The sequence below is a fragment of the Amblyomma americanum genome, chromosome 5, assembly GCF_052857255.1.
Source record: "Amblyomma americanum isolate KBUSLIRL-KWMA chromosome 5, ASM5285725v1, whole genome shotgun sequence".
Classification (NCBI taxonomy): Eukaryota; Metazoa; Arthropoda; class Arachnida; order Ixodida; family Ixodidae; genus Amblyomma; species Amblyomma americanum.
Window position 1 is genome coordinate 196,771,336 of NC_135501.1, and position 27,588 is coordinate 196,798,923.

The window sequence follows — 27,588 nt, forward strand, 5'->3', positions numbered from 1 at the left end:
GCCCTATGTGCAATGCGCTTCTGAGGTGGTATACGAGCTGCCACTTTCATGTGGAAAAGTGTACATCGGTCAAACGGGGCGATGTATTAACGACCGGCTAGGGGAGCACCAAAGGAATTTAAAGAACAAAGAGAATGTGCACTTGGTTAGGCACTGCCAGTCATGCGTGACATGTTCGCCACGTTTCGATAGTGTTCGAATCCTAGGCAGAAGCAAGTATAAAACGGCACGTGAACTCCTGGAGGCCTTTCACATAAAGGAAAAAGCAGATTGCTGCATTAGTGATGCATCCGTTTTTTTGTACGCTTCGGAATTCAACCTTTTCGCGGCAATACGATAAGATGTTATTTCGTGGCACGTGTATGTTTTGGTTTTCTTTCTGTAGTGCGCAGATGCGTGAGCCATTTTAAGCTTGAATTCTTTTCGCAGTAAACCAGTTGTGAGTGCAGCGTTCGTCCGTGTTTTTTGCGTGTTCCTTCTCTGTGTGTGTGTGCTTCTGCGCTGCAATATGAATCAAGAATGTTACCAACTTGCCCAAAAACGTGTTTTACTCATATAAAATCGTTTTCAGCTGCTTGAGAGTATTGCCTCTTTGGTTCTGTTGAGGCGCAGCTTTCCTCATGTATGCCTGACATACTTTTTTGCTTTTGTAGAGCTTTTTGTGCATTTCCCCTATTTTTGTTACATGACACGTAGTTATTTTTTACTTTTATCTCTTTTTGTGAATTGCGAAATCGTATCCGAACTCACCTGTTTTTGTGTTTTGCTGTACTTTACTGTTTTTTATTTCCTAACCTATTTTGCACTAACTTCTGTATTTGACCCCCTTACACAATGCCTCTCCGGAGGCCTGTAAGGTATCTGTAAATAAATAAATAAATAAATTTTCTTCAAATTTTCTGAGACGATGGAAATGTTTTGTGCGAAAATTTAGTATTATTCCAGTTGAAATTTTCTTGTGTATATAGTATATGGTAGAAGTGATTGTGACCGTATATCACTGTCTGTATTTTGTCTTTTTATCCTAACAGTGTTTGTAATTGCACGGAGTTATCTTTATATCTTGAAATTACAGGATGCCGAATCCGCGTAGGGGGCGGGGACCTCTGTAAGGCTTTCACATAGCCTTTAGTCCCTGCCTCCTCTCGCTTGTACGCGGAGTTAATCAATTTCGATCACCGTGTGACACACCGCACAACCTCTCCACTCATCCGAACCAATCCACCAATCACAGTGCGCCACGCCGTACCCCCTCGTTTGTGATTGGCTACCACGGATTCTCTCTCGCCACCCATCTCCCTCACTGACTCGTCCTCTCTCCTCTTTCTCCTGCCCTCTCTCTCTCTCAAGTTTTCCTCTTTCCATCCTCCTCTCCTCTTCAGGGAATACAGGGACAGGGGCTTCAGACGCCAACACAGGACACTTTTTAAGCGAAAGCTCTACTTCACTAGCAGTCCTGAGAAAGCCGTTGGGTCTCTGAAGCCTCGACCTTTGACCCCTGACCTTAGAGATGAAATGACTTGGATATGGTGCGGCCAGGGGAAGGTCACGTTTCACGAAATTTTTCGAAAGACAAGCTAAAGCGAAGTTTAGCCAGCAAACACGCTAATTCGAAACCAAGTGCTTTCGCGCGTCATACTTGGTTTAACGGCGTTAAAACTCTGCCCTTTTTTTTTTGCAATAATGGCCGTTTTATTGCTGGCGCATTAAAAAAAAGTTAAGCGTGTATTTGAAAGAGCGTTCGGATTAGTCAGGGAGTGTTCAACGAAGTGAAGAAGTGAGTGAAAGCGAATTGGCGATTAGTCAGGGGCGACGATTCTCGACTCACAGTCGTTCCCCGTACGTGAGCGTCCGTCTCGCAAGCAGGGGGTGCGGGGTTCGATCCCCAGAGCCACCGGGTACCCACCGGTCATACGATGGGCACAAGCTTCTTTTTGGTCTGGTGCTCGGCTTATTTAGGGTGAAATGCTTGGGAAATGTGTCTTTGAGCCCACCTTGAGCAGAGGAAAACATACCTTGTGCCATGGCACTCTTCGGCTGCAGGTGCCCTTGCGCCATAAAAATCCATAATCATCGTGTGGTCGCGTTGCGTACGCAGGGTACCGCGAACTGGTGTGCACAGTGAACCGCTTTGCCACTACGTGGGCCGTCTATCCCCCAGACGGCCTCTGCCACTACCTGTACTACGGGTTGGTCTTCGTGGTGGAGGAGCAGGTGAGGGCGACCACGTCGCCGGTCAGCTACGACGCCTTCCTCTCGGTGGCCCGAGGCTACAACGTCACCGGCGCCGGCATTGCATTCCACACGCGGTGAGTGGATAGTTGGCTGCAGCATGGGGCGAAGCTATAGGCGCGTGTGCCTCCCACAACAGAGGAAGCACAGTCCAGCTGCTGCGAAACTGCTCACACCCGCAATACTTGCAGTTTTGAGAAGCCTGGCCTGTTAAGGCGAAAGCCTTTAATGGCTCATCGTTGTTCGTCCGTTCGTCTGCGACACCTGTCACACTATGACGTCATCAATGGCATCATTGCTATAACCCATATACTGTTGGCAATAACTATATATGTAATGGGTAATTGGTAATTGGTTACTTTGTCATTAATTGGTCATTAGAAAAAAGAATTAAATAAGCACAAACATAAAAAAAGTGAAAAGTTTAAAATAAAAACTAAAGGAAGAATAAAAAATAATAAAAATGTTAGAACAGTGAGCAAATATTTAAATAAATAAAAATTAAAGACAAAGGAAATAAGGAATCAATAAGAATTAAAAAGTAAATAGTGTAAAATGAAGAACGAAACGAAAAATAAAAAATATTAAAGATAACAAACGGTGAGCAAAAAATAAATAAAAAATAAAATCAAAGGAAATAAAAATCAATAAATAAAAATGAAACAAAAATAAAAGTAAAAATAAATGAAAAACACAATTCCTACAGGAACCATGGAAAAAAAACACGCGCTCTAGAAAATGCCATGCTTTCGCATACCTGCACGTAAGCAGGCTTAAGTGCCCTCAGAATTTTTGATGCAGGAATGCATATAAACATTCACACTTTCCACTTTCCCGTGTTCACTGTACTCGTTCGCGGGCAATTGTGCCAGCGGATGGGCCTAAATGGGCCTAAATGGGATGGGCCTAAATGGGATGGGCCTTTCAGTCTCCCTCGTGCTTTTTCCTGTGTGTCTTTTGTGCGCAATTCGTACCTACAACAGTATGCACCAACTCGCCCAACAAGAAGTTCTTCTTAACTAAATAACGACTTAGCACAGTTACGGACGACAAGAAAAAATTAAGGAAGCCTTAATTACATGATGTGTGTAGAATGCGATAGCCGTCAAGTCTGAAGTACGCTCAGCCTGTTTCTCCTGTCCGTCTTTGCTGCTCGCAACATGTGCTGAGCCTGTGCAGCCGGTGCGCTAGATACGCACGGTGTTGATTCTGGCTTCATTCGAATCATATGGGCGCAGCTGCGTAGATGCGTCTGCACACAACCAAGCCCACCTTTCAACTGACGCTGAGCCCGCCCCTTACAAATTTTTAGACACTCTACAGACTGGCCATAGACTTCTGTCTACAAATTCTATAGACTATCTACAGACAAACCCCAGAGAACAGTCTATAGGCAATAACAATCCTATAGACAGTCTGTAGACTACCTATAGATTAATGGTCATACACTTTAGTAGAATTTTCTCTATATGCAGTCTATAAACTACGAATAGAAAAAAATTTAAATAAATATAGAAACGAAATAGTCTCTAAGAAGTCTATAGACTGTCTATAGACCATTTTTGTAAGGAGCCACAGGGCTAATACCCCTGTCACACGGCGAGTTTCAATGGCCATCGAGCCGAGGGTCTTCGAAATTCTCAATCGCCATTGAACTCGAAGGAGTTGTGTCGCTGCTACACGACCAATCTCAATGGCCATTGAAATGGTTCTCGTGTCTTACGCCAAGCTTGTGTGGCGCCACAATCGCTACTTTGGATTTTGCAAAAATAACAAAAGTATGTGATAATGTATACTAAATGCTGAAATACACGCATACGCGCATGCCATTTAAAATCCTTTTAATTGCACGTTCGCGACGGATAGATGGCGACACTGCTGTAGCCACTCTAATACAAGACGAGCCAAAACCAAGCCAGTCCAACTGCGTCGAAGCGCTGCTACGTCAGGCTTAAGACCTGGGAAATCGCCTTGATATCTGGAAAACAAGAGCTATTAGTCTCTTGAAAATTTATGCGAGGGTAAGAATGGGCAAATTGAAGGCGAATACAACAGCTTAGAACACGATATTGCGTTGAGGGATTAGCGACGAAGCTGTTATCGCTGTGAAGCGGGCGGGCAGGGCGCTGCCATGTCGTCAACGCTAAGTACGCAAGCAACGCAAAGACCGCGACGCAAGATTAATGCGCTCAAAACCAGTCTGATACAATTTTAAAATTATTGTACGGACTGCTTGTATTAAATTTTAGGCGAATAATGATTGTTCATGCTTTTGTATCGTGAATGTGTCGTGTACGAAAGTGCGCTTGTCGCCGCTCGAAGCAACGCTAGCAACCTTGGGCACCGCTCGAAGGCCTTCGAAATCTCGATGGTGTTCTGCGCTACTCCGTTGACTCGATAGGCTATTGACTCGATCGCCATTGAAACTGCCCGTGTAGCAGCGCTCGATCGCCTTTGAGTCGATCGACTATCGGTTCGAGGGCCCTCGAAATGCCCGCGTGACAGGGGTATTAGCTATGTCACGTGACCAGCGCACCCGCCAGCTCACCCACGGTAGACGCAGAGTGGTAGCGCTACTTCCATAGAAGCCCGTACGTTCAAAACATGCTGGCTTATGGTGCGGAGCCAGCGCCTTCTTGGAAGAATGAGGCGTACTAAACAATGACGTCATAACTAAGAAACCAAAAAATCTTGTAACGTCATAACCACGTTCTTTAAGGAGCGAGGCGGGCGGTAAATAAATCATTGAACGCCTCGAGGTTCCTTGGCACACACGAGACAAGGGCGAAGAAAGAAGACTCGATGAGTGCCGGCTGCAAACGCCATGCTGACAAAAGTGCTGCTTTTTACAGTGCTTTTACAGAGCTTGTTTTGCGTGTATTTCTTTTGTGTGTCCCTTCTTCGCGCACTGTTTAACAGCGAATATCCACAGCATCGTTGCTGCAGCGTCAGATTGTGCGTCAAAAGAGCGCACTTATTTGCGGTATGTGCAAAGAAATCTTGCAGTTCTCTTCGCGCTAACACCGAACTATAGGTTATAGCAGGAATGAGTTTAATGATGTTGTCGAGCCAAAGCGGCAACGGTAACCGCGTTTTAGAAATCCTAAAAAGTGGTGCGGCTATTACTAACGACCGGGTACAAACCCTACTTGCAACTAGGCGCCTAACTCTAGGGTAATTATTACAAACAGGCTAACAGCTCACTATTTAAGGTGGTTCACCATTTTTCTGGAGTCCGCCAACATTGGTAATAATATGCCGCAAAAGTCATATCTTTACCCAAAAAAGCACATTTTTGAGAATATTTGAAAGTGTTCACTGAAAAACCCCAGCTGTATCAGCGCGCAGTGTAGCTGTGACTGACTTTTTTTTTTGCTGAGAGGGTTAGGGAGTAGGTGCTGTGTTTTGTTCGCGCTAAATAGTTGAACCGACCCCAAGTTTTTGTTGCCCACGGCAGCAGTGATTTCAGTGCATATAATAAGCAGCCGGCATCAGTGCCAGAGGCTATAAACAACACAAATCATCCAAGTACTGCTGTTATATTTCTCAAACAACCACACGCTGCTTGGTTTCGATTCCAGGTATACTAATGCAGAGACGGTGACGGGGAATGTAAGCGCGGAAATGAACATTGCCACGCACTTGAAGTTACTACGAATGAATTTCCGCGTCGTCCACTACGGCTTCATCAACGTAATCGCCCGGATGAAAGCCATGCCGCCCCTGGTGAACAAAGTGTTGAAGGTGCTGAAGGTGAGTGAGTGGCAGCCCTAACTACACTGTTAGATTTCATAGCCGACTTTACTGCGAAGAGAACACGTGACTACTGCTCCAGCGGAGGGTATATTTGTGACGTATGGCCTAGATGACGTCGCGATTTGAGCAGCTGCCCTTAGCCAGATAGACGCTTGCTCCTCCTGGCTGTCCGCTTTACGGTTGATTCGGGCGACGTTTGTCTATACCCGGATGACCCCTACCAATATCTCCCCGATAATTTCTCGTTATCTCACACCCTACACTCGGTCCTTTTTTTTTTTTTTGGAACCCACACCATGCCCTCTCAGACCATCTGCCATCGGCTGTGCAGATTACGTGTCCTGCCTATGCCCACTTCATGATTTCAGACAGGATATCATCAACCTCCATTCTATAACCCACGCTGCCGTTTCCAGTCTCTTAAGGTTAACGCTATAATGTACTTTCCCGTGGGTTAAATCCTAATTTTAATAAGTGTTTATTCTAACCAGCTGCGAAACTCGACATTAAAATGAAGACATAACCTGCGGCTGCTTCCCTGAGATAGACAGATTGTAGCGCCGCCTGTGAGCGGCACATACTAGCTGTTAGCGGCACCCTGTGGCGTTTCAGTGCTCGTCGGACACTTCGTCTGAATGCCTAAAGGGGTGCGACAGTCTGCTAGTCTCTATGTTTCGGTCCCACCAGAACTCGGCGTTTCGTAAGGCAGTTCCGCACATGGGCTTATCACAGAGCTCTGGTCTGCTGAGGTTAACACGGCCGCAGGCCCTCTAAATATTGTTCACTGGTGTTACCACTAGGTGCTCTTGAAGGCGGTCATCTTGAAAGGCTGGTGTGCCACAACTGGCTGTGTCTTTGATTAGTTTTAACGTCTGCATGCTGCCAAATTTTTTTCCTCAGTTGTCATTTGTCACTAGTGTGTCCAAAACAAGCTATTTTTCAGATAATCGAATACTAAATATTACGTTTCATACCCATTCAACAAGATTAGGCGATAAAAAGGAGTTGAAGGTGCTCGTCGCCACAGCAACGCATGGTCAACGTTTCTTCGGTGAAACGCACAGCGCAAACTCCGAGGGTGGTGTGCACGTTATGGAAGTGGGCCCATACAGCAGCACGGAGTGTCGATATGGGTCTGGTTTAATAATAATATTAATTGGTTCCTGGGGAAAGGAAATGGCGCAGTATCTCTGTCTCATATATCGTTGGGCGCCTGAAACGCGCTCTAAGGGAAATGATAAAGAGGGAGTGAAAGAAGAAAGGAAAAGAGGTACCGTAGTGGAGGGCTCTGGAGTAATTTCGACCTCCTGGGGATCTTTAACGTGCACTGACATCGCACAGCACACGGGCGCCTTAGCGTTTTGCCTCCATAAAAACGCAGCTGCCGCGGTCGGGTTCGAACCCGGGAACTCCGGATCAGTAGCCGAGCGCCCTAACCACTGAGCCCCCGCGGCGGGTTAAGGTCCGGTTTCAAGATGTGCTTTATTTTAAGCATGCCGGCTGCAGCCTCATTCAACGTAGCCAATGAATAAGTAGAACTTTTATTCACTGATTAATCAGTGGATCTGCAAAAACAAATTGACGGTATAGTTAATACTGCATTGTGAAAACCAGCGCAAGTAACAGAGACTGATACAAGTATTTCAACAGAAAGAACGAGTTACACGAACGCTGACTACCAAGCGGCTTCTGCTGCGTAGCACAAGCAAATATATAAGCGAAAACGAAAGGTCGGCAAATGCTGCCCAGTGGCCAAGTTATAGTGCAGCCGCTTCCAGAAATGAAAATAAAATATCCGCAAGTAAATATTAATAAAACCCTGGAGGTGCAAAAAGCCGCCACGGAGAAAACAAAAAAAAAACGAAAAATCAAAACATGGAACGGAAACGCTGCTAAAAGGGGCAGGCTACAATTGCATAACAATGGAACGTTAGTGAATAAAATATTCGTTTCGAAGAGTCCAATGTGGACTAATAGAACGGAGTTACTTGAATAAAACCAAAACATTCTGAGGCTCGTGGCCGATCAATTCACTGCCATGCTCAGTTTCAGTCAGATATTCTAGCTCTTTCTGGCACAGAAGGACGGTACGCTTACAAACTGGCAATTTGCACTACAAATTTAGTTTTTCGACTGCCTATCTATTCTAATTTGTCCATGACCACATACCCGCCGCGGTGGCTCAGTGGTTAGGCGTTCGGCTACTGATCCGGAGTTCCCGGGTTCGAACCCGACCGCGGCGGCTGCGTTTATATGGAGGAAAGACGCAAAGGCGCCCGTGTGCTGCACGATGTCTGTACACATTAAAGATCCCCAGGTGGTCAAAATTATTCCGGAGCCCTCCACTACGGCACCTCTTTCTTCCTTTCTTCTTTCACTCCTTCCTTTATCCCTTCCCTTACGGCGCGGTTCAGTTGTCCAACGATATGTGAGACAGATACTGCGCCATTTCCTTTCCCCAGAAACCGGTTATTATTTTTGTTATGACATCATCTTTATAATATTGAGGGTACGGTTGCTTGTGCTACACAATAAAATTCATTGGGTAGTGGGCACTCATGTGCGCCTCTGTCCCTTTTGCGTCATTATTTGTGTTCCTAACGCCGAGTTTTTCACTACACACAAAATATTTGATAATTATTAGAGCGAGAGCTCAATAGGGTCCCTCTCCAATCTAGCTGACGTCGGTGTTACCAACACAGTCAAGCTGTACACGCACAGTCATTAATGAGCTGGGACTCCATTGTCAATATTTTGACACGGGCATACTGAGATGATTCGTGTGTCCGTCTGTTAAGCGTCGATTCCTTACTCGGTAGGTCCGCAGTTCGATTTTCCGCGTCATCCAGATCCCCCTAGTTTGGTTTTGTTACTCGACGGCCATCGACTCACTGCTTCTGAGATTGTTTTGTAAAACGAGCGAGCTCTGAAGCCTGGACACTATCGTCTGGTTGGTGGTGCCGCGATGCATACGCACCTGCACACTACACCGCATCAGCTGTAAAAAACTATAGTACGCCATTATTACTGTTCGTCTTCAGGCTTGACTTTCATTGTATCACTCGCATTGACCCAAGTCCGACAGAAAGCACCAAGCATAAAGATAGCGTCCTTGCAACTAAACAAAACCAAGCCGCTACTCATTGGCATCCACCCAAGCGCAGCCTTACAGCAACAGTTCTACTCCACCTTAGGTGATTCCCTTAAACATGTTACCAAATTCAAACCACTACGCCTGCGTGCTGTGCAGTGCTGCAACATCATGCATCACGTGACAGTGCGCGTTGTTAAGTGCGGGCCCCTGGTTCGCCTGTGCCGTCTCTCGCCAAGGTCGGTGTCCCCGGGTTCCGGATCGGGAGACTGCTGTAGTGTGGTTGACGAAGAGATGAGAGGGTCTTCGAGGTGAAGAAGAGACTGAAGGGTTTATTTACATTTATACATGGATTGAAAGAGTGAATCGGGAGCTGGCTGATCACACTCCAGATCGGTGCTTAAATAGGGTCCGCTGTCCCCAGGTCCCTAGTTTGGGAATTTAGTTCATTAAAAATGCGTCCAATCACTGTGATGTCGATCACGTGTCCAGTCTTTAGGGCCCGCCTTCCAGGACGCCCCCAACAACACACTCATGCCACTTCTGGCAAGTTATGGTCCGCGCTGTCCAGGCAGCAGTGATGAATAGCTCGAAGGGGGCCCCATGGCAGTGTTGAAGGTCAGTCACCTGCACTTCACAGCGGTAGCGTGGGAACGAAAGGCTGCCACTGCACTTTGCAGAAGGTTCCACGTATAGGGAAAAGCACTTAGTCTAAGACGAGGTTGTTTTCGAAGCACGAGGATTCCGGCGTCGTTGGCTTAGTCAAACACGGCCGAATTTGCCACGGCTCATTTGCAGCCCCGCGCCGCTCGCCGCTTGCCGCCTGCCCCGTCGTCTCCTCCGGGAGAAGGACGTCGTTGTGTTCCGGGTGGGTCCGGCGGCGTTGAGAACAAACGAAAGGTTCCCGAAAGCCGTTCTCAGGCAGCGGAGGGCCGTTTCACCCCATAAGACGTAAGGGGGGGGGGGGGGGGGGGGAGGGGTTCCTTGTAGACGCCATCACCTGCATTCGTGGCGCCGCAACCACGTCGACGGCCCTTTGAAGCCTCTGTCGATTGATGCTTCTCAGTGGCTTGAATATTCTTGGAATGTCGGCGTCTCCAAACGTACCAGCGTGTAGACGACCGCTGATGGCAGGGTTTTACATTGTTCTTCTGCAGATTCTCAAGGATTACCAAAAATCGTTTGAAACAGTAGAGCCGTTCGACGACTACGTTGGAAAGACGATCCTGGGTCTCGGTCTTTTCCGATACAACGAAATCAACGCCTGGCGCCAGTATAAAGAATTATTGCAGAAACTGACAACGTGAGTGTATACAAAGTGGTTTAGTCCATCCGGGTGGCACAATTTATTTATTTATTTATTTATTTATTTATTTATTTATTTATTTATTTATTCATCATACCCTTAAAGGCCCTCCTCCAAAGGTATTACATGAAGAGGGGGGGGGCAGTGTAATAAAAAACATGTATAATGAACATCATCAACAAGCGAAGAAACAATAAACAGGCTAGGTTTAATATAAACACCAGAAAGCAAAAAAGCAGGCGGTAGAAAACAATACAATACAAATTATAGGTTTAAGAGAACGATTAGGCATAACGAAAATTAAGAATACTGCAGTGTCCGTATTAGGCACGAAAAGAACAGGAGCAGTCGCAAAAGTACAGCAATTGAAAAAAAATGACAACGTCGGTGCGGATGAGGTCAAGAAATGTGGAGGCGTTAGATTCAAAGGCTATGTGCGCTGGTAAAACGTTCCACTCTATGACAGTGCCGAAATGTCATGATTTCGATCAATCGCACTGCTTCTATAACTAAATTCGAGACTTTAACGTCTCTAAGAGCCGAAGTGACATTGCAGCAATGCAGTCCCCACAACAACGCGCTGCCTAGCCCTGGAGTGTGCCCCGAGGAGTGCTTGTACCGCACAGCATCCTACATCGGGTAAATACAGGTGGCACTATCTAAAAGGGGCACATACTTGCAATTTTGGTTGCTTTATAATGATGCGCAATACATTAGTGAACATAGATAAACACACGCAATTCATTCGCGCCTAGTAAGTAATTTCTACTGAATTTATTCCCTTAGACTGTTTCGGTTTCACTTTTAACAACCCAACTGTGGCTATGGCGTGAACTTGGACTTGAGGCCACGTGAGTCGTAAGAACACTGAGATTATTTAATGAATGCTTATTCATTTGTTGGGTTTAGTTGCAGGCAAGCTTGTGCAAGAGCTGGAGTGCATGAAAACGAAGAAGCAGGTATTATGTAAGAAATTTTGCTTGCCTAGCGTTGCCGGAATTCCAAGATGGCGTGAAAACACCCTATCTGGCTGTCGAAACCATATCTGAAAGCAGATGAGATATGAAATTCAATTAAAAATTATTTACCCTGTACAGACGAATTCAACGCGGTAGTCCATGTTTAATAATGTATCATGCATCATTGTAAACAAGAAAACACGTAAACAAGAATTTTGTGTCTGTACTGCTTTAAGAGCTTGCACTGGCCTTCCCAGCAGGCCATGTGGTCCGGATACACCAAGCAGCTTATTTACAAATCCTTCAGCGCCACTATCAGTAGCGTAACTTTCGCGCATGATGAGGCGAACCAAACCAGTCTCTATATTTGAAAGAATAAAACGCACAATCAAAAATGTTGCAGCAAGAAAAAATCGGCGGGAAAATCTGGCTAGAACCAGTTTTTGGCTTCGGCTACACCAAAGTAGCAACAATCAGAATCTCATTCCGCTCTTAAGGTGCGTTAAGTGTCCCCCTAGATTTTTCTCTCCACTAACGAACTACTTTACCCTTTCCCTGACGTCATGGTAGATGTGTCCGTTCTGAAGAGTGTTTACGACACCTGTCCCCTCTCACACGTCCTCATCATCTTCGAAAGGAGTTCCTTGGTGTAACTTGAGAGGAATTTTCAACTACCCAACAGCGGCAAGGCCGAAACAGAGCCAGCCGATATTCGCTGCTGTTTTCGTCCTCACCTGTGCAGCCGCCGTCAAATGTTATGCCAAAAGAAACTGGCAAACATTGGCGAAATCCTTGCGAAATCTTGGACAAAAGAAGCCCATTACTTTGCATATGGGACGGACTGTTTCAAATTCAGTGGTTCCCTGTGCAGTTCATACTCGCGCAGTTAGGGTGCGTAAGCCTAATCTAGGCTGCGTGCAGAAACAACCATGAAATTATTTTTTAACTAATATTGCGTTCCATAAACACAAACATTCACCTGAAGGGGGAACATATCCGCGACACAGTGTGTATCTAAGAGCAGCTGAACTCTTAACCCGTGCTAACTTTCTTCGTTCTTTCATTCCTACTGTTTGTCCATCTTGAGTTTTTAACTTCTAGAGTCCTGAAAGTACTGCACACGTTGCGCCCATTCCAAAATCTGGTGTCGTTTAATTGTTACAACCTTTGTACATTGCATCAAACTACTCGATCTGCGTCTTGCAGAATGTCGGGGTCGCCTAAGACGCTGACTCTACGCTGACTAAAAGGCGAAGTGCCACTGGCCGCCGTTTTGCTGCTTAAAGTCTCTAAAAGCAAAGCCTTAGTGCAGCGATCTCGGGACATTCAACCACCAGTTTGCAACCTGCCGCAGGTACGACTATGTGAACACTGTCATCGCCTTGACCACGACGGTAACGCTCGAAGACTTCGGCAATTGCAAGACCGTGCCACCGGACGTACTGCGCACCAAGGACAGAGCCTACGCCGAACTGGTGAGTTGAACCACATCCTGCAACACAGCACTAAGGCGTTTACGCTGATGATTATGAGTTGCAAGTACCACGACAACACATAGGCAGGCAGCCGGCCTAGACAGGGCGGGGCAAACAATAGGCAAAGAAGGGTAATGTAGGCGAGCAAGGCAAGACTATGGCCTGCTGTGATTGAATGTGTGCGTAGATGGTGTCTTCCGGAGTGGACTACTTTATACTGTGAGTGAATGTGTGTATGGAGTGTGGCACTACAATGGCCTATGTTCTAGTGTGACTGAATATGTGCATAGATGGGGACTTCTGGAGTGGACTGTGATGTGAACTGTGTGGATTGATTGTGTGCATAGATGGTGACTGCGGGAGAGAATGTGTGCTATTATAAGAGACTGCGCGCTTAGCGGGGTAGATGCGGCATTGTTAATATCGAAGGGACGCTGCGGTGGAGCAATTGCCGGCAGACAAAGCAAGGCTAACCCCACCTGTAGCATTCAACACCTCAACCTCAACCTCTACCTCAAGACAAGTAAGGCATGTAAGGCAAGGCAAGGTAAGGCAAGCGAAACAAGCCAAGGCAACCGAGGCAAGACAAGCCTAGGCAATGTAAGCAAAGAAAAGGCAAGACAAGTCGAAACAAGAGAAAACTAGGTAATGTAAAGCAAGGCAAGCAAGGATGCAGAGGTAAGCAGAAAAAGTGGTAAGGTTTTAACGTGACGAAACCGCGTAGACGTGCGAAAGCGAGTGTCCACTCTTCGCCTCGAATATATCTGACATCTGAAAGTGCACGGAATCCGCCGCGGTGGCTCAGTGGTTAGGGCGCTCGACTACTGATCCGGAGTTCCCGGTTTGAAACCGACCGCGGCGGCTGCGTTTTTATCGAGGTAAAACGCCAAGGCGCCCGTGTGCTCAGCGCACGTTAAAGATCCCCAGGTGGTCGAAATTATTCCGGAGCCCTCCACTACGGCCTCTGTCTTCCTTGCTTCTTTCACTCCCTCCTTTAACACTTACCTTACGGCGCGGTTCAGGTGTCCAACGATATATGAAACAGATACTGCGCCATTTCCTTTCGCCAAAAACCAATTATTATTATTATTATTGTTATTATTATTATTATTATTATTATTATTATTATTATTATTATTATTATTATTATTATTATTATTATTATTATTATTATTATTTCATCGTCGCACCCTCTTTCCACTCGGCGGCAGCTGGCGCGACGCCCTCATCCCATTGGCTGCAGCTTACGCGGCGCTCCTCCGAACTAACTCGAGCTTACCCGAGTTACTCCGATGCTTCACACAAGGCAAGACAAGATTCTTGCTTGGAGTTGGTGCGTCTAGAGTAGTGCTTTCGAACCAATGCGTGGGTATATATTGACCAGGCTGATAGATCTATCACCTTCCCTTCAGAACCATCGTATAGTCATCATAAAAAACCTGACTATGCCTACTGCAGGGCAAAGGCCTCCTCAATTAACACTGTCCTGTGCCAGCTGCTGCCGCACTATCCCCGCAAGCTTCTTAATTTTATTCGCCCACCTAACCTCCTACCGCTCCCTGCTATACTTGCCTTCTCTTTAAATTATTTTTTTTGAAGGGGGGGGGGGGAGGAAATGGCGCAGTATCTGTCTGAAATCTCGGCGGACACATGAATCGCGCCTTAAGGGAAGGCATAATGGAATCAGGGAAAGAGAGGGAGAATCATCTTTATTGAGCCGAGTTAATTACGTCTTCTTAGACGCGGTCGATGGAAGTGGATATCCTTCTCTACGTGCCTGACCCCTGCAGATCTCGACGAGCTGGTCTTCCAGGGCGGGGCTAGTTAGCAAGGTCTCCCATCGCTCAGTAAGGGAGGGTAAGGGATGGGGTGGGGTAGCGGGGGAGGTAAGAGGGATGGGGGGATTGCCTTGACGAAGTCTCATACCCCAATGACGTGTTGGAGCGTGCCTGAGTCTTGCAGAAATTACATTCCTTCTCGCAACTTTCCGGGTACATCTTGTTTCGAAGGTAAGGGTGCGGGAAAGAAGGAAAAAGGCCCGTTTTGGGGGGGGGGGGGGGGGGGGACCTTTACGACCACCTGTCATCTTGCCCTTGCGTTACAGGCCCTGCTCAAGTCAATTCATTCTTTCTTTCGACTAAGATGTCCGGAGTACCCGGGTTCGAACTCGACCGCGGAGGCCGCGTTTCGATGGAGGCAAAACGCAAAGGCGCCCGTGTGTTATGCGATGTCAATGCACGTTAAAGATCCCCAGGTGGTCGAACTTATTCTGGAGCCCTCCACTACGACACCTCTTTCTTCCTTTGTTCTCTCATTTCTTCCCTTATTCCTTTCTTTACTGCGGTGCCAGCCGAGATGTGAGACAGATACTGCTCCATTTCCTTTCCCCAAAAAAAACAATTTTCAAGCTATCAACCGTCGGCGTGTTTTGTGTTCATTGGCGTTGGCGTTGACAGCGTTCTAGACTCCGATGATTTTGAGGAAAGGAAGGCGCATAACTGGCTCCTTGGGCCAGTGGACGCCTCAATCGCGCTTTGAGGTAAGGGGGGTGGGGAGAGGGTGATGTGGGCTGCATGCATTATCGCTGACAATGTTGTAGCAGACATGCGCCACTGCAGCAATCAATTGCTTTTGTGGAAAGGAAATGGCGCAGTATCTTCCTCACATCTCGGTGCCTGAACCGCACCGAAGGGAAGGGATAAAGGATGGAGTGAAAGCAGGAAGTAAGAGGTGCCGTAGTGGAGGTCTCCGGTATAATTTCGACACCCATTTTGATCTTTAACGTGCACCGACATCGCACAAGACACGGACGCCTTTGCGTTTCGTCTTCATCGAAACGCGGCCGCCGCGGTCGGGTTCGAACCCGGGTACTCCGGATCAGTAGCCGAGCGCGCTAACCACTCAGCCAACCGCGGTGGGTTTCACGGCAGCAATAAGCCGCAGCGTTCATTGGGGCACCAACCTCTCGAGATCAACCATTAATTTAACCGTCAACTGGCGGTATGGGTGCGTTGTCTATCCAGTGTGCGTAACGCACTGAACGGAGGCCAAGCCGCGTCTGCTTGCCCGATACACCACGGCTTTCGCTCTCTAATCAGGTTCAGTTGTAGTTGAACCGCAGCTAATTTTTTCGTTAGCCGAGGTAATGGACTAACAGTTTTGTGGGCTATCTTACGCTGAGTCTAATATAATCATCCATGTACATGTGTAACAATTAAGGGGCCCCGCAATCTCTTCCAATGTCTCGCCTCACTTGAGCAAGGCAGTGCGTCGTTTTTCATAAACCCTTGATTTTGTGTCGCATGGAACGGAGGGTTTGTAGCAGTACATGGTACGGGAGCAGTCGTTTTGCGAGGGATGCAGTCCCTTCCAGGCCCGTGGTAAATAATCTTCTCTTCAGCCATGGAGATTATCTGTAAACACATTACGTAAAGTCGGTGCGCAACAGCCAGCACAATCTGAGGCCGTATTTCGAGTTTGTGTCATAATAAAAATCGTCGTAATCTGGCGCAGCGGCTACACCTGACTGGCCGAAACGCCGGAAGCGGACGTCGGTTGAGACTGTGAGCGGTGGTATGGGATGTCGCTCCGTTGCGGGTACTGCAGCGCTGGTCCGCTGTGTGTTTGACGTCACCGGTCCGGTTTCTTCGACTCTTTTCACTATATCCGAACCACCACATCCGCTTTCGACGTTTTGACCGGTCAGCTGTGGCAGACTATAACGCTTTTTATTTTCAAACTCGGAATACGGACCCTGAACCCGCTTTACTCTCATCCTCCCCTTTCCACATTTCTCTCTCTTGCACCATTACCTTGTCCTCCACATTGTCATTCTACCCCCCCCCCCCCCCCCCCTTCGTTATCGGCGTATTTGCTACCCGCCTCGTGGCTGAATTGTTAAAGGGCCTATGCAATGAATAAGAAGTCGCTTGTAAATGTTTTTAATGCTTAGAAATTATGCAAAGACGCATTCACACCAAGTATGAGTCCGGAACTGAGCCGGCAATTTATAATAATAATAATAATAATAATAATAATAATAATAATAATAATAATAATTGGTTTTTGGGGAAAGGAACTGGCGCAGTATCTGTCTCATATATCGTTGGACACCTGAACCGCGCCGTAAGGGAAGGGATAAAGGAGGGAGTGAAAGAAAGGAAGAAGGAGGTGCCGTAGTGGAGGGCTCCGGAATAATTTCGACCACCTGGAGATCTTTAACGTGCACTGACATCGCACAGCACACGGGCGCCTTAGCGTTTTTCCTCCATAAAAACGCAGCCGCCGCGGTCGGGTTCGAACCAGGGAACTCCGGATAAGTAAGGGCAATTTATTATCAATTAAAAAAAACCGTGTATTTTAAAATTCGCGGGCCAATTTGTGTGCTCATAGTGACCGATTTTGAAACTAAAATCGTGAAAATAAAGACGTCACTGTACCCATGACGTCGACAGGCCACCACACGCTGTCAATCGCTGGAGCCATGACGTCACGGGCACACTTCCGGTAGCCGTGAAAATCGTCTGCTCGTGCCGCCGCGCTACTGTCGTCGCTGGCGTTCAGCCGGTACGGCGTGAACGCATAGGGCTCGATGCCCATCGCGGCCGTAAGAGCGAGCACTCGCGCCTCGAGGTCCGGGTCCATTACTGCTAACTACAACAGACGACGAGCAAAGAAACCGGACGCGCGCCGCAATCACGCCGCCGACGCTGCTGCTGGGGTGCTAGGAGCAATAACCGGAAGTTGCAAAATGAACGTCAGCGGACAACGTATTCATGGGCGGGGCCCAGTCCCAGAGCTGTTTTCTTTATTTTTATCTGGTGCTCCGCGTGTGCGAGTTGAGAGGGGAGAGGAGAGCGTAATTTTTAATCGTCTATATCTTCGGTGTTATTGATGGTAGCTCAAAAATTCTTGCACTGAGGTGACGGGTGATGAAATGCCTATGCCTCGTCTGCCTTGCGTAATCTCAATTAATTTATTGCATAGTTCCTTTAAGGCGCTCGGCTACTGAGGCGTAGCACCCGGCGATATCACTGCGCGTTAAGATCCCCATATGACCGAAGTTATTCCGGAGCCCTTCCACTACAGCACCTCTTTCTCCCTTCACTTCCGCCTCCATCTCTCCTCTTTTCTCCCTTCACTCCCGCCTTCATCTCTCCTCTCACGGCGCAGTTGATGTGTCCACCAAGAACTGAGAAAGCTACAGCGCCTTTATTTTCCTGATATCCAACCTTTTTTCTCTTTGCCATATTAGCTCTGCCAGTTACGAGGATGACGCGCAAGCCAGGAACTGGCGCTTACGATCTGCGCTTTTAAATTCACAGGTACATCTAGTTACATTGCGTATTGGCAGTGCGATAGAATTAGAAGCGTTCATGCCTTTGCCAAAAATGACGCCGCTTCCGGCCTGGCAACTCATTCCATCCGGCCAGCGAAGATTGTCTGGACTTGTGGCGTCACTTGATCCCACCAATCAGCGAATTTTACGACCAATCGCACATTTCTTTTTTTTTGCCGATAAGGGTTCTAGTGCTATGGCATTAATAATGAGGAAGGAGGTCAAAGAAGTCCGGCAGGAAAGAGAATGTCGCCTTATTCTCTCGCGTGTTCAGACTACACCCTGGTCAAGGAACCCCAGCTAATAGATACCTTTAGCATAGCGCGTACCGCTTCTAACCGCTACTGAAGTGAGCAATTTTTTCTTTCATCCGCGAAAGTGAGCTTAAATAACCGCTACCGCTTACCGCCCACCGCGCCCAATCACTCCGCAAGTCGCTCTGAGGGCGACAGATGGCGCCACACTCCCGTCAACAGCGCGCCCGCTGGCCGCGTCGCGACCAATCAGCGCGTTTGCTGCTACGAGACACTGTACGCGCTAAGCGGTAGCGGTAAGCGCTATTCTAAAAGTAGAGGGTTATAGCATAGCGCAATCCGCTACAGGGATCTGCTACCGCTGGGTACACGCTGATTGGTCTTGACGCGGCTGGCGCGCAAGCAGCTGACGGGCACGTGGCGCCATCTGGCGCCCCCAGGGCCATCTGCGGATGCGCAGTGGCGCCTCGCGGAAGCGGATCAACGTAGCGGATCGCGGGTCGCGCTATGCTATAGCTCTCTAGTACGTATTAACCACGTGGTATTACCTTTCTCTCTTCCTCCGAGCAGATCCGACACGGAGAGTTGATGAAGGAGTCCTCTCCAGATATCGGTCCCGACGCGATCTTCGGCCTTTCGCTAGAGATGGGGGCTGCATTCTACTACCTCCAGCGCTCCTACGACACCCTGCAGATGACGACCTACGTTTCCCCTTGCGAATACAGGGGATTCACCAATCTCGACTCGGTAAGAGCAGCGACGACGAGTCCTTACTGCACCCTCCTTTCGGATTCTGTTGTTTATGCACGAAACCAAATTTTACCATGACGCGTAACTACATTGGCGCTAAGAGCCCTTGGGGGACAGTCAACACAACTTCAATCAATTTTCGTCCTCTGTAAATTTCTGCGTTCGTTCGGGCGAGAAAGACGTATTTATTACTGAGAAGTTTAGAGTCGAATATGGAAGATTTTTTTCTCCACTACTCTGTTCAGACTCGTGACGTCAGTTATAACGTGGAGACATTACGTACTCCGTGGTTTCCAACTATAGAAGTCCAGGCCATGTAGGCCTATGGACTCATAGATATCCAAACAAAAAATACCTCACGCTACCATGGTTTCTTGTGATGATGGCAAGTAGCGGCCATAGATTTTCGTTACTTTTTCGCATTTTATAAAGATGTTTGATTTCAGCTAAAATAAACCCCATCCTGATGAGATACAACATATGAATAGATATTAGCACACTTCTTCAGTTGGTCATCATTGCTCCTTTAAAGGCGTGGCTAGCACATGCTTTCGTTCTTATTTTCCCGGCATCTTGCAAGTTGGCAAAGTTTTAAAAGAAGGAAGTGGCAAAAAGAAATCTGCGGACGTTTAAGCTACGCTTTAACAGTAAAAGGCGACAGCGTATTGCAGCCCTGTCATTGTCTCCCAGGAACGGTATCACCCGGTCGGCGTGACGCCTTGCCCGTTAGATAAATCGCTCGGAGTATTTAGGAGGCCTCTCAAAACAGCCCACCCGCCGCCCGAAGAGATCACGAACGGGCTGGGATTGACCCTGCTCCCTGCATTGTTGGCCGTTGACCCGTTGTGCGTCTCGTTGTGATTATGATTTTATAGGAAAGGAAAGGCGCAGTAACTTTCTGAAATATCGATGGACACCTCAACCACGCTTTGAGAGGAGGACTCCAGAGACTCCGAGCGATTTGTCTAACGGGCAATGCGTCGCGCCGAACGGGCGATGGCGTTCGTATAAACTCCCTGGCAGCGTTGCAACACGCCGTCGCGTTCCACTCTTGGGGCCAAACTTGAACGTCCTCCAATCTTCTTTTTTCTTCTCATTTCTTTAATTATTCACATAATTACAACGATTCCATGAAATCAACGCCTATCACACACCAATCAATCTCTACAACCACAAATTACGGATACGATTTTTTTACGCAGACCCCGATTATAGGTCGTCGGTTCAAATTCCTGCCACGAGATAAGCTCTAACTTCACTAGTAAGGAAAAAATGCTTTACTTAACTGTGTGCTGTATCACTGACTCCCGTTTTCAAAACTAATAATAATAATAATAATTGGTTTTTTGGGGAAAGGAAATGGCGCAGTATCTGTCTCATATATCGTTGGACACCTGAACCGCGCCTAAGGAAAGGGATAAAGGAGGGAGTGAAAGAAGAAAGGAAGTAATAGGCGCCGTAGTCGAGGGCTCCGGAATAATTTCGACCACCTGGGGATCTTTAACGTGCACTGACATCGCACAGCACACGCTTAGCGTTTTTCCTCCATAAAAACGCAGCCGCCGCGCCCGGGTCTGTATCACTGACTCCCGTTTTCAAAACTGCCGCATTCTTATTTGTTACAGACTTGCGAAGAGGGCGACATTTACCGCTTGCCACAGTCTTCGAATGTTGCGTTTGGCTCCACCATCTATAAGCTGCGGAGGCCCGATGCTCCGAGGTCCTACGTCTACTTCTGGGAAAGCAAAGTGACCCTTTTCGAAAAGGTGAGATGGTAAAAAAAAAGTATACTGTTCCATTCGAGGAATTTCCCCCTTCCCCTTTTTTTTTATAGATGAGGGGTAAAATTTGGTGAAACAAAAATTTTCGCACAATTGAAAGGAACGTTCAGGCTAGAAATTGATTTTTTTTTTTCCGATTCAGTTTTCACGCTGCCCCAGAAAAAAAAAAGCCTTAAATAGGAATTTCGGGAAGTAAATGAGGGGAATTTTCGGTCACGGTGTGAAACATTATTTCCCGTGCCAACAAGTTATCCATGTGAGAAAAGGGTGCCCATTAAAAAAGTTTCATGGCTTTATGGGGTTTAACGTTCCAAAGCGACTCAGGCTATGAGAGATGGCGTAGTGAAGGGGTCAGGAAATTTCGACCACCTGGGGTTATTTAACGCGCACACACATCGAGCCGCCGTGGCCGGAATCGAACTCGCGTCTTAACGAAAGTTTCTAGGCAGTAGAATTCAGGGTAGACAAGGCAAGGTAAGGTGATTGGATTAAGTTGTGGTGACGTAATGCATACTGAATCAGGTAAGGGGATGCAAGGAAAGGTAAGTTGACGTAAATTAAGGTTAGATAAAGCTAGGCGTAGTGAAAGGTAAGGGTTATGTAAAGTAAGGTAATGTGAGAGAAGGAAAGATTAGGTAAGCTGATGTAAGGTAAAGCAACGTCAAATAAGGCTCCTCGGCACAACTCGGCCACAATTCGTCCGCGTAAGTGAACTTTGTACTTAGCCTGCATTGATAATATCCTTCTCACGCCCTGCGGATATTAAAGCGCGGAACTTCTTCCTCCATCGCTTCTAACAATGGGCCATTTCTGCAACCAGCCTTCTCAAAGTGAAGCTGTTGCCATTGAAATCAGCGTCTTGCTTACGCTTTAAATAAATTTAGGAATTAGTATGCCTTCGGTTGCGTGTGTGTTTTGGTCACACGTCTAGAGCTGCGCATGCATTTATTTCCCTCCATTCGGGAAACACAGCCACACGCTTAAAACATGATCTAGTTTAGCATTCAGAAATGGTACAGTCTTTATGAAAAGTAACCAGACTGGACGGTTTGCTTCCCAGTCGTATATTGAAGTTATTATGGCAGCCTTCAAGCTCTAATCTCTGTATGGTAAGCAGAACGCTTGTCCTCACCTTCCGAGAACTTTTTTATCTTTAGGGAAGCCGTAAGGGCTCTGCTATTCGAATGAGAAGGAAACCATGCCGCCCGGTTACTTCTGGCAAAGGCTGCACATCTGTTCAGACTTACGGAGGATAGCGTCGCAGAATGTGACGTCAGTAAAAGAAGACAGTCTCTCAAGGTGGAAATAGAACAATGAATAACTGCGCAAAAAGGAATGCCCCGCCACGGTGGCTCAGTGGTTAGGGCGCTCGACTACTGATCCGGAGTTCCCGGGTTCGAACCCGACTGCGGCGGCTGCGTTTTTGTGGAGGAAAAACGCTAAGGCGCCCGTGTGCTGTGCGATGTCAGTGCACGTTAAAGATCCCCAGGTGGTCGAAATTATTCCGGAGCCCTCTACTACGGCACCTATTCTTCCTTTCTTCTTTCACTCCCTCCTTTATCCCTTCCCTTACGGCGCGGTTCAGGTGTCCAACGATATATGAGACAGATACTGCGCCATTTCCTTTCCCCAAAAAAACCAATTATTATTATTATTATTATCTCTTCAAACCAAGTAACTCAAACTCCTTGCGGTACAAGGGTATGGAAGTCTCGCTAGCAAATTTGTCAGGCCCTAATCTCGCGATTCCGAAGGCTTCCATGTTACGTCCTTTCTTATCCCTCGCGCGTCCGATAACCTTAGTCCTGACGAAAAGTGGAGTGCATTCTTTGTCATCATATTTGCAGGTCTTACAATGCTTAGGCAGATGCTGCCCCCTGGAATCAGCCAGGGAATTGGCATGCTCTAATAAACTAATGTTGATGCTGCGGCCAGTTTGCCCGGCGTACACCTTACCACAGTTCAGCGGAATCTGATAGCATACGTTCGATCTACAGTCCACAAACTTGGTCCTGTGGTTAGTGCTACACTCAGTCTTCGTTTGCACATCTGGTATGACCAAATTGCACAAACGCGACAGCTTGCAAGGTGTCGAAAAAACGACCTCTATGCCGAATTTAATGGCGACCCTCTTCAGGCCGTGCGATACCCTGTGAACATTTGATTTGATTTCATTTGTTATAGTAGAGACCATGCTTAACAGAGCTTTCGGTCGTATAACTAGGCTCAAGCCACGTTGAACCCCAGATATTTTTTAATACGTTATCATTACTACCCTTACGGGAAAATCTGCCCGTCTGGTGTTGTGTGATGGCTCAGCCACCTTCCAGGAAGCTACTGCCTATTACACGCCTTTACCGTAACCCATCCCCACTCTCCAGGAGGCCTACACCGACTTCAAAGCCACCTTTAACGACCGCCCACTCTTACCGTGCAAAAGCCGCCATCCACCACGAACCAACCCACCTCAACCCTCACTTTCGCCTTCCAGATGGCTCCACCGATCAGTGCGACTGATGCTGCAGAAAATGATTTAGCATTAGCATTCTCTCCGGACGGAACAGCCGCTGCCGCTGACGGCTTGAGACTGCATGATTGGCGTGATCAACTCCGTCAGTCATCACGTGACACACCGCACCACCGCTCCTCTTATCCCTATACAATCCACTAATCAGTGTGACGCGCCGCTTACTCCGCCTCCACTCTACCCCAACACCATCCGTCGCCTCCCATCATCTCTTCGTTTCCACCCCTCTCTCTCATTCCCCTGTAAGAACGCAGGAATTTCCCTCTCTCCCCGGCCAAAAACGTGGCTTCAGACGGAGGGACAAATTTTTAGGGGTAGGGGTTTCTTAGGCGGTGTTTGTCCTGATTGGCTGATCGTTTTTCTAAGCTGGGTCGTCGGCACAGCTTAAGACGATGTTGGGCTCAGGTTAAACTCTGATCGAGGTTAAGCTGATCTGATCTGTTCGCGCCGCAGATAGCAGTTGGTGTAGACGATGTGCAATGCACAGCGCGAGGCCTCGTGGAATGGCCAGCGAAGCCTATCTGTTCGCGCCGCCGCGGATTCGAATCCCAGTCGCGGCAATGTTTATTTTATTTATTTATTAAAGTTCAGGAGTTCAGCAATGGCCCTGCTTTTGCAGCTTTAGTCGTGAGGTAGAGCTCTCGCTCTAAAGGTGACGGCCAAATACAATTCAAAGAGGCAACGGGAAGGAAATCAGTGCAGAAGCAAAGTGTTCTAACAGTACTGCTAACGAAGATTTGTCGCATCATCCTGCTAGGTAAAGTAAGGCTGCAGACGGAGTTTACCAGCTTCTTTTGGTTCCTAAGTGTTTCATGGAAGACTCACGACTGCAAAACAGGACGTAGTCTTAGGTGGGACGTACTCACCATAGGAGGAGCATGAAGCTCTGCCATATATAGCGCCAAGAAGACATTTCATGACTGGTGGCAGAGTAAGGCCCCGACAACCTGTTGTGTTTTATACACTCGCAGCTGGACTTTCTTGAGGCACTTCCCATGCGACAACGCTTCTCGTGGCTGTACCTAGACGTGAACTTGGCAGACTTCACTGGCCAGTGCACAGAGAGCCCCTGGCAGAACATCCAGGAGTTCAAGACTGCGTTCGACATGGGCTCGACTCCGGAGGAAGGGTCGTCCTAAGAGACGGCTTCGAACGGCATGCCCCTGTCTCGAGTGGTCGCTTCTCGCAAACGCACTATCGAGAATAAACGAGAATGCCCGAGGGTCATTTTCCGAGTGATTGGCCGTACTGCCTTTACAAAAATTTCTTTACACAGTCTATGGACTGTCTATAGACATTTGTCTATAAAGTCTATATACTCTCTATAGACAAACCCTAAGGAGCAGTCTATAGTCAATACAAATACTACAGACAGGCTATAGACAATCTATAGATTTATGGCCATACACTTTTAGTAGACTGTAGCCCATAGACAGTCTATAGACTATGAATAGACAAAAATATCTATGAGTATATAACAAGTCTATAGACTATCTATAGACCATTTTTATAAGGGTGGGGTGCATATGCAAGGAGGTGCAGTGCCTGGCACCTCTCATCTGGCGAGCTGTATATGCCGAGTGCTTGTGCCCGATAGAAAAATATGGTGCATCAGCTAGGCATCACCAAAAGCACAGTTCTAAATTTCTTTTTCTTCGAAAGGGAAGTGCAATTGTAACTTTTCGATAGATCTCTCTTTTAAAAAGTATAAAAAAAACCATATAAGTAATATTGTAAAGCATGTTGCGTTACAGCTTCCAATGCCTTACGACGGATGAAAAACTTAGGCGTTTTCCTCTGTTTCTGTCATGGTTTATTTTACTAATTTCGAAAAAAAAAAAATCCAATGCTTCGCACAAAGATAGGATTCAGAAGCGAGCACTGTAAAATACGTAGTGTAGTATGGCGTAGTATGGAAACTGCGGTGCGTGGTATGATGTCGTAATGTAGCTTAGGAAGCGTGGTCTGTGGTGTTGTGCAGTGCATGGTGTTGAGTGGGATTCTTCCGTCAAATCTAAGGAATCCTACAGACCACTCATCCTGACATACTCCCGAAAATACTCAAATGTACTTCGAAACGTCGTCTGTCAACTCAGAAAGGAAATTAACGTCCCCCTTCCTATGACTACATGTATCGCATTGCCAGAGAGGGCATATTGTCATCAACCCGCATTCTCACTTGAAGACTACACAGGTGGAATTCACTTGACAGGAGTGACGTCACAGTGCTTCCAAGTACGTCTGCCTTAGACGGCAGCATCAGTGACTTTTCTGTCCCCCTGTAAATATTAACAAAACCAAACGAAGACACAATTATTTACTGAAAAGCGTGCTGCCGCATGCAGGAATGACACATGAGGATGTTGCAAGTTATAAGCAAGTTTTATTTTTTTTTTGTAATACTAGTTTCAGAACTCCGCTCGCAGTCAACAAACCTGCAGTATTTTTCTTTTTCCCTTTTCTGATTTTCTTTTTCCTTCTGGTGACGCCGCATCAAGTGGCAGTAGCCACTGTTTTAAAGGGAACAGCGAGTATAACCATCACAGCCATCAACTCTAAATAACATCATCATCTGCATTTATACGCCCACGCTAGATTTCGAACGGCGGTGACCTAAAGATGACACATGGCGCGATCTTCTCGCTCACAGCCTTAATCTTTACTGCAAGGTTCGCGAGAGTGTGACGCCACCATGGAAGATCTCGACGCCCATAAGCGGTGACTTGACAGTACTCATTGGCGTGAGCTCACACACAGAATGCCGCTCGTGTTCCTCAACCTGCTCATGTTCGCCGCGAACTGCATGGTCGTCTTTGTATGCGTGGGGATTAAATAAATAAAGGACCAGCTTGGGGAGAGCAGGGGTAAGTGGTTCCTAAACACGGAGACCCGGCGAGGCAACCTGCCGACGTACCACCGATGCACCAGCTGTGGATTCGTTACAAGAAAAACGCGCTCCAAGACAGCACCGACAGCGCCATGATGATGATACAAAAAGTGAGCATTTAAATTGTTGCGCCATCTGTAACGGTCCGACGCAAACAACAACCGCGGTCATGAAATTGCATGGGGCGCCGTTGTGCGGTCGACTTCTAAACGTTGAGAAACCTTTTTGCAATAATCCTCACAGATGGCAGCACATAAACATGCTAAACTGCTTTGAATTGTTGCCGAGTCTGGTTGAAGTTTCAAAATTTATATGCAACCCCAATTTTTGTAGTGTGTTTTATATGTCATGTTTTGTTGTAGCTTCAGGTTGATTAATTTTTTTTTTCAGTTAGTTACGCCACAGTTAGCGAAACAAAATTGAGCATCCTGGCCACACTGAAAATAACGATGCTAGCGCCAATTGCAAAGCGGCGGTCAGCTCAGGCACTCGGCGCGCAGCAACAGCAGACGACAAAACGGCATCCGCCGCCGTGCGCGAACGCTCGGGCGTGCTTTGCGCGCAGTCAGGATTTGACCGGTTGGCGCTTGGAGGTTGCTTGCTGTGGCGGCGGCGGTCAAGTCACGTTCTCGTCTTTTCCGGTCGCCTTCGCGTGCTCATCGCACATTTTCTGCTCCACGGCGTCGCGCCTACGTCCGTCCCCGACGATCCGGCACTCTCGGCCGGTGTTGTCATGAGGCCTTTTCATCGGCTTCTGCCGCGAACCAAGAAGAGACCGAGGCAGCAGCGGTCGTCGTCGGTGCGCCGGGGAGCTCCGTAGGCCTAACGTCGGAGCCGCTTCGGAGCTTGTTTCGTGTTAGCTTGTTGTGAAGAGTGGCTGCGCCCGGCTCTGTGCTTTGCTTAGTGTTGGTGGTGGCTGCGGGCGTCGTCTGAATTGGCCGGTGGCGGACACAGAGACACAGGAAATTGGTCGCAATGCCTCCGCTGGCACGGGACCAGCAGTCGGCGAGTCTGTTAACAGCCGAGATGAAGGCTGCGTCGGCGGCAGCGAACGGCAATGCCGCCGATGGTTCGAGCTGCGTGTGCTCGGTCAAGTGCGTTCTGGTGGGCGATGGTGCGGTTGGAAAGACCAGCCTGGTTGTCAGCTACACGACCAACGGGTACCCCACGGAGTACGTGCCCACGGCGTTCGACAACTACTCCGGTAGGTTTCCAAGTTACCTGTATCACGT

General features: G+C 47.6%; 2 protein-coding genes across 2 annotated transcripts in view; both read left to right on the forward strand.

Moving 5' to 3' along the window:
- LOC144135462 (uncharacterized) overlaps window positions 1–24,685 on the forward strand; it is a 29,535-nt gene extending 4,850 nt beyond the window's left edge. Inside the window, exons 2-8 of the mRNA XM_077668123.1 lie at window positions 2,099–2,309; window positions 5,814–5,985; window positions 10,237–10,382; window positions 12,699–12,819; window positions 18,982–19,158; window positions 20,787–20,927; window positions 24,441–24,685. Coding sequence (XP_077524249.1) covers window positions 2,099–2,309; window positions 5,814–5,985; window positions 10,237–10,382; window positions 12,699–12,819; window positions 18,982–19,158; window positions 20,787–20,927; window positions 24,441–24,608 — 1,136 coding nt within the window. The 3' untranslated portion in view covers window positions 24,609–24,685. The remainder of the gene's footprint in view (window positions 1–2,098; window positions 2,310–5,813; window positions 5,986–10,236; window positions 10,383–12,698; window positions 12,820–18,981; window positions 19,159–20,786; window positions 20,928–24,440) is intronic.
- A 2,176-nt stretch (window positions 24,686–26,861) lies between these two features.
- The window catches only part of LOC144133305 (cell division control protein 42 homolog), a 114,413-nt gene continuing 113,686 nt past the window's right edge, over window positions 26,862–27,588 (forward strand). Inside the window, exon 1 of the mRNA XM_077666297.1 lies at window positions 26,862–27,560. Within this exon, the coding sequence (XP_077522423.1) occupies window positions 27,332–27,560 (229 nt within the window). The 5' untranslated portion in view covers window positions 26,862–27,331. The remainder of the gene's footprint in view (window positions 27,561–27,588) is intronic.